This window comes from Gouania willdenowi, chromosome 22 (assembly GCF_900634775.1).
Source record: "Gouania willdenowi chromosome 22, fGouWil2.1, whole genome shotgun sequence".
NCBI lineage: Eukaryota > Metazoa > Chordata > Actinopteri > Blenniiformes > Gobiesocidae > Gouania > Gouania willdenowi.
In genome coordinates this window covers 32,981,376-32,989,094 of record NC_041065.1, presented here as the reverse complement: position 1 = coordinate 32,989,094, position 7,719 = coordinate 32,981,376, and the positions used below count along the sequence as shown (strand labels likewise).

The window sequence follows — 7,719 nt, the reverse complement described above, 5'->3', positions numbered from 1 at the left end:
CCCTCACAGTTCAGTTTAGTTTGATCAGATTCTTCCTGTCGTTTTCTCACACACACACACACACACACACATCATTGATTATAGATCGGTTGGTTAACTAAATCAAAAGTGTGGCTGTGTCCAAATTCTACACAGGAGGCGGTCATCGACGTTGGTTGCCAAGCAACAAATATTCACGGATGCAACAAATCGGCGGTCCCTGGTTTTGTCTCGTCAGCAGATGATCAGAGATTCGCTTCGCAATAAAAATAGCTCGGTCGGCAAAATTGTGGAAAAGGAAAACAATCATTGCGTTTTTGATTTTTTTTTTTTTTTTTTTTTTTGTCTTTTTGGAGAAAAACTTTCATGTTATTCTGTTTTTTTTTTTTTTTGTCCTGTTTGTAGCATTCATTTACATTTATATTATCTTTATTTTTCACATCGTCTATAGAAGCCAATATGTAGTCAACTGAATATGTTGTATCAAGACCTTATTATTTTAAGTGATTATTTTGTTTTTTTTTTTTGTTTGTTTTTTAAACAATTGGTGTAAAAATGGAATGTTACCTTTTGTAAAACATTTTTTCAAATGGATCACAATAAAATTCTGAAACCTTTCATCTGCATTATTGCATCAATATTACAATCTGTACATTTTCTGTAATTCTACATTCTTTTCTTCTTTGTATTATTCTGTTTTATAATGTATTGCACTGTTTTTATTATTCTGTGTTTATTGTAATGTGGCCTGAAAGGTGCTTTTAACTAAAATGAATTATTTGTGATTAGAACAGTAAAATTCTCGCTCCAACAACAGAAACAATCTCAATCCATCCTGAATTCTGGATGCAGGAATTAAAAATGTAGCTAATAGCGTTAAAAAATAATGACTAACAAAATAATTTTGTGGAAACTCAATTTTATGGGATTCCCAAAGTAAACGCACAAAATGACTCCAAAAAACATACAAAATTACAGAAAAATATACAAAATGGCAACAAAAAATGTAAAAAAAAATATATACACAAGACTCCAAAACATCAAAAATACACAAAAGGAGAGAATGTACGAAAAATGCACAAAATTATTCCAAAAACACACAAAATGTAGTTTCCTGTTAAAGTTCTGATTGGTCATTATTCAATCTAAATGCTAACATAAATATTAATCATGTGACAGATAAAAAATCACAGTTTTGTGATTGAAGTTTACTCTCATAAAAAGCATGATTTATTCTTATGTTACAAGTTTATTCTTCGAATATTACAACTTTATTTTTTTTAAATATTTCCAGTTTATTCTTGTAATATTACAACTTCATTTTTTGTATTATTTAAACTTTATTCCTGAAATATAACAACTTTATTTTCATTATTATTACAACTTTATTCTTGTAAAATTTCAACTTTATTTTGTATTATTACAAGTTTATATTAGTAATAATACAACTTTATTTTGTAATATTTCACGTTTATTCTTGTAGTATTACAAAAAAAATGGTATTACTTTGTTTTGTAATAGTACAACTTCATATTTTTTTTTATTACAAGTGAATTCTTCTAATATTACAAATTTATTTTTTTTTTTAGATTTTTACAGCTTAATTCTTGTAATATTACGACTTCATTCTTTTATTTTTACAAGTTCTTGTAATATTTCAACATTATTTTTGTAATATTACAATTTTTTCCCTAATATCAAGACTTCATTATCATAATATTAAAACTTTATTCTCGTACATTTACGTCTTTAAAAGTCTTTGAAAGTATAATAAATGAAAATCTAAAAGTGTCCCTAAAAAGCTGCCGTACTGAACCTGCTCTGTGCCTTTCAGTCAAAGCTCAGGGATTAAGCTCTACCACGTGCTTAAAACGTTTCCATGGTAACACACTAGCGCTACAAACGCTGGAAGTTCATATTAACGGTTGTAGCTTAAATTAGCCATTAAAAACCCACAGTTTAGCTCAATGTTAGCGTTAAATATTTAAATAGAACATGTTTGATGAGGATTTCCGGGTGGACTGGCTCAGACTGAGGGTGTCTGCGGGTTTTAATCTGGACAAATGTCCAAACCCGGAGTGTTTTGAGGAGGCGCTGAGACGGAATGATGGAGAAGAAACGATCATCAAGTTCTTAAATAGTTCGGATTCAGATTCTCCATCATGTCTGATGTTCTTCAGACGTGAAAGAGAAGAAGAGCTGGAGGTGGAAATCCCTCTGGGTGAGAATTATTTCTTCATTACTTTAAAATAAATAAATAATTAATTAATTAAAAAAGAAAGAATATATATATATATATATATATATATATATATATATATATATATATATATATATAAATCAGTGCATTTTCTGCACATTTTTCCACTTTTTCAACTAATGTCACTCATGTTGACCCATTATTGTCACTATTTACCTCTTTTCACCATATTTCAAGCTTATTTCTGCAAATTTAACCACGTTCACAATTTGTCTTTCCGATTATTTGCTAGTTTATCAGAAATAAAATGGTTTAAAACTAAAGTGACCGAAAAAGGTGGTGAAATGGGATTTTAAAAACCACAGAAATCAGTTAAAAGTTGCAATCTATAGAGTGGGCAAAAACAGAGAAAAAGTGGTAGAAAGGGTCTAAAATGTCAATATTGGTTTAAACTGGTAAATAATGGGCATTACAAATGGTGAATGTGGTTAAATTGGCAAAAAAATAAAAATAAAATAAAAATCATGAAATGTGGTGAAAAGAGGTTAAAAGTGACAATAATGGATCAACATATGTGACATTAGGTGGAAAAGTGGTGGAAAGGGTTTATAAGTGCTGAACATGTCTGTAAAGTGGAAAAGGTGCAGAAAATGTGATGTAGAAGTGTCAGAAATGGGAGTAATGTAGCAAAAATACATTAAAAGGAGCAGAAATATGGCAAGAAAAAAATATGGAAATAGGTTAAAATATGGTGAGATTGGTGAAGTTCCAGAAAAATGATAAAAATAAGCAAAAATGAGCTCCATTTGTTCAGAATATATTCATTAAGGCATCTGGGGACCTCCTCCCAGTGTCTCGTGACGCCAAATGGGGTCCTAACCCTGAGGTTGAGAACCAATGCCGTGGGAGTAGGTTGAATAGAGAGGAGTATTGAGTAGCTAGTTAGCATAGCATAGATTGTTCTTTGGAGATTTTATAGTACATAGTGGGCGTGTCTTAACTTCTCCAGAAGCTCCGCCCATAATCAAAGCATTTTTTGAATTTCCCCCACTTGGCAGGTCAACAAAGATACACTTTAACATCCTGTAAATTAGGAAGTTTATGTGTAAGTGTGTGTTTTGGTCATTGGATAATTTCTTCAGAATAAGATTTTTCAAAATAAAATAAAATGAGTGGTAAAAACAAAAACATTGCAGTTCAAGCCGTTTTTCTTATTCAAGGACAAAAAAGGTTAAACAAAATGTTTCAAAACAGTTGATTTTCCTTTTCTGTTTTTAAAAACTTCAGATCGTGACCAAGAAGAAAACAAAGCTGAAAACATCTCTGACTCATATGAGACAAGTGGACAGAATCCTACATCTGTAAGGACCAAAGTCTCCTCTATCACTATATTATTGATTATTATTTAAACCTATCGGACTGATTTCTCCTCAGAAAACTGAACTGAAGGTGGTTTATCACACTGAGCTCCACATAGCAGTAAACCACGTCCCACTGAGGTTTGTGAACGCTCCCGTTTTCTACTTCATTAAACACACAGCAGGTGAGTATTATTATTAGATTTGATATCAAACACACTTTAATATGTGGTGCTGGATGTAAAAACTATATATGTTGAACATTTATCTCACTTTTCTTTCATTTGAGACAGAAGTTCATGTAAAACAGCATGTTCTATATCACTGTTAACAATATGTAAACATGAAAAATAAATCTAAATGTAAATGTTAAATATATATGTTAATGTCATTCTAAATATTACATTCATATAAAGATTTAGATCTTAAATCTAAATCTAAATTTAAACGTTAAATGTAGATGTAAATCTAAATGTGACATTTAAATCTAAATGTTAAATCTAAATGTTAAATGTAAATGTAAATCTAAATGTGACATTTAAATCTAAATCTTAAATGTTAAATGCAAATATAAATGTTAAATGCAAATATAAATGTTACATTTATATCAAAATGTAGATGTTAAATGTCAATCTAAATGTTAAACCTAAGTGTTATATTTATATCAAGATTTAGATGTTAAATGTCAACCTAAATGTTAAATCTAAATGTTACATTTATGTCAAAATTTTGATATTAAATCTAAATCTAAATGTAAATGTTAAATGTAAATCTATATGTTACATTTATATCAAAATGTAGATGCTAAATGTCAATCTAAATGTTAAATTGGTTGCCAAGTGTAAAGCTAAATGTTTATAAATTATGCACCATTAGATTTGCATTCAACATTGAAATTTACATATAGATTTAGATTTAACATTTACATTTAGATACATTTTTCATGTTTACACATTTTAACAATGATATAGAACATGCTGTTTTACATTCATTTTTGTGTCAAATAAAAGAAAAATGAGCAAAATGTTCAAAATATGTGCGCTGTGAAACAGTGACCAGGTTTTTATATTCAGCGTCCCATACTTAAGCCTGTGTTACGTATTTAAAACAGTGACAAAACGATTTGTTTTTTAACAGAGTCCATCATTGAACCACAGGATATGGTTGATGCTAACATGCTAATGCCTGAGAGATTGGACTTTGGTTTGTTTAGTGGACACGTTCTGCACTGGCTGCGAGAAAAACTAGTCAATGTGAGTGAACACGTAAACACCAGCTTCTGTCATTTAAAGAAAAACCAGAAAGTTATTTATACACATCATCTAAAGGTATCTGTGTGGTATTAATACTTATAAATACAATAAAAGTTCATGGACAGAGTGGAGGTTTGAGTCAGTGAATTAAAGTGGTTGGAACTGGAAAAAAAACAATTTAAAAAATACTTTCATATCTTCTGCTAGAAATAACAATGAAAGTTTTTGAATTCATATTGAATAACTTTAACAATGCTACATGTAAATGAAAGAAAAATAGTAAATACACAAAAGGACAACAAATATACACAAATTTACTCCATGAACACACAAAAACAACAAAATGACAAAAAATGACGCCAAGAACACACAAAACAATGACAAATACGCGTAAAATGAGAAAAATTTAGAATTCATATTAAATAACTTTAAAATACTACATTTAAGTGGCTTAGAATGAGTATATTTCTTGATTTTAATGTTGTAATTTCTGCAGAAAGCCTTTTAAAATCATCCATAATCCCACTTTTTCTCCTTAGATTTACATTCCTGTGATGAGCGACGGCTCATCGTCAGCTGGAGGAGGTTTAGAGGAGGAGAGGAGGAGGAGATGGATGGAGGAGGAGGAGGAGGAGGAGGAAGAGAAAAGCTCCGCGATACCCAGAACAGGAGTCACTGAACTCCAGACGACGCTTATGTTTTTAGAAAAAATCGACAAAAGAATACGACAACTTCAGACTGAAGGTTTGATTCATAATGTATGAAAGACTCCCATTGGTTTAATATCAACGTTTATACGACAGAGTATCTGAACTGATAAACCACTTATTGTTCTTTATTCTCATATTCATTTTGTGCCATTTGTAAATTCTTGAAATTACCTGAAATTGTGTCGTTTTTGTTAGTAGTTTAATTTAGTGTGTTATAATTATTATTTTTTTTGTCTATTTATTTTTTAGGAAAAAATGTAGTATTTTAATTTTTATTTTGTTTCAGTGTTGTGATTATTAAAATGTGATTTTTCTCTTTTTTTTAAAAATTTTTTTCAAAGAAAAAAGAAAGAAAAAATTGAAAAAAGAGAAGAAAAAGGAAAGGAAAAGAAGAAAATATTTTTTGATCTCTTTTTTCCTCTTTTTTCTCAAATAAAGAAACACATTTTGTCTTTCTTGCTAATAGTATGATTTGAATTTGTTAGTCTCATCATAATTTAATTTTACATTTTTTTTTCTTTTTTTCTCTTTTTTGAGAAAAAAAAGAAAGAAAAAAGATAATTAAAAAAAAGGCAGAGAAATGAAAAAAATATAAATGAAACTAAATTTTAAAAATTGTTATTTTAAATAACCCATACCATTTTATTTTAATGTACGTAACATTTGACCTTCTCTATAATAAAATTCCCTCTTCAAATAAATTCATTTTCAAATTTAAATTTAAACAAACATTCATCTTACTGAACAATAAAATGATTTCTATGGTAAAAGTTGAGAATATATTTATTTCTTTTTCATATTTATTCATTTTATATTTAAAAAAAAAAGAATGTAAGCGAGACAAATGTAGTAAATGTACTAAAGCTGAATGTTTAATCATCCCAGAGGAGAATTGTCTGACTATCCCAGAGGTGGACCTGAATCCAGAGGTGGACGTACTGGTTGGTGACGTAGAGTTAGTGGAGAAGTTGGAGCAGTGTGTGATGAACTGGAAAACACACATTACCATCGTCATGGAGGAGCAGCAGAACAAAGTAGCTCAGGTGAGTTCATCCTCTTAGACGTAGACAACCATGGATCTGATGAGTCACATGTTTCCTCCATGTTCCTCCAGGCTCCAGGACCTCTGGCTGAAGTCGCTCTGTGGCAGGAACGTTCAGCTGTTCTCAACTCTCTGCATGGACAGTTCAAGCATCCTCTGGTCCAGAAGATCCTGGAGGTGATGAGCAGAGCGGACGCAGGCGTTCATCAGACGCTGAAGGAAACCGTCTGTGAACTCACTAAATACTCGTCCATGTCAGACGATAACATCCGCTTCCTCACAACGCTGGACAGATATCTACTGGTAAGATCATGTCATTTATTCATCACCTCATCTTATAGAATATAGTGTCTAACTTTGTGTGGCCCCCACAGTAAACATAAAGTGACTTGCAAAATACACAAAATGACAACAAATATACACAAAATGATAAAAACTGTGAAGAATTACAACAAAAATGCATAAAGTGAAAGAAAAATCTATTAAATTACAGCATAAATACACAAAATGACTCCAAAAACACACAAAATAAAATAAAAGTACACAAATTCACCAACATTTTTTCTTACAGAATTAAAGAAAAATAGTAAATACACAAAAGGACAACAATAATATACAGAAGAAAAATTAAAAAATACAGTGACAATAAATATACACAGATTTACTCTGTAAACACGACTGCAAAATAAATAACTGCAAAATATACCTTACGACTACAAAAACAACGACAAACACACACAAAATGAAAAAGAAATATGAAGAATTACAACAAAAATGCACAAAATGGAACAAAAATGTTCAAAATTACATTAGAAATGCACAAAATAAATCAGAAAACACAAAAAACAGCAACAAACACCGGATGAGATATCAATATACAAAGAAAAATATGCAAAATGACAGAAAATACTTAAAACAGCAAAAATGCACAAATTGACACAAAAATACATAAAATTACCCCAAAAACACACATCACAGCAACAAAAAAACACAAAAATGACTCCAAAAACACAAGACAGCTGCAAAAATACAAGAATTGACGTAGAAAGAAAGCTTAATGGATGACTGTAAAATAACAAACACAAACAAAGTGGAAAAAAATATGAAAAACAACAACATACATTTTGCAAAATGAATCCAAAAACACAAAACAAGAACAGAAACATACAGAATGAGA

At 30.1% G+C, this 7,719-nt stretch overlaps 1 protein-coding gene across 1 annotated transcript in view; it reads left to right on the top strand.

Annotated features, from left to right (window-relative positions):
- The first annotated feature begins 1,885 nt into the window (after positions 1-1,885).
- dnah10 (dynein axonemal heavy chain 10) overlaps positions 1,886-7,719 on the top strand; it is a 68,562-nt gene continuing 62,728 nt past the window's right edge. Inside the window, exons 1-8 of the mRNA XM_028437192.1 lie at positions 1,886-2,200; positions 3,467-3,540; positions 3,614-3,722; positions 4,675-4,790; positions 5,330-5,386; positions 5,417-5,534; positions 6,386-6,543; positions 6,615-6,845. Coding sequence (XP_028292993.1) covers positions 1,975-2,200; positions 3,467-3,540; positions 3,614-3,722; positions 4,675-4,790; positions 5,330-5,386; positions 5,417-5,534; positions 6,386-6,543; positions 6,615-6,845 — 1,089 coding nt within the window. The 5' untranslated portion in view covers positions 1,886-1,974. The remainder of the gene's footprint in view (positions 2,201-3,466; positions 3,541-3,613; positions 3,723-4,674; positions 4,791-5,329; positions 5,387-5,416; positions 5,535-6,385; positions 6,544-6,614; positions 6,846-7,719) is intronic.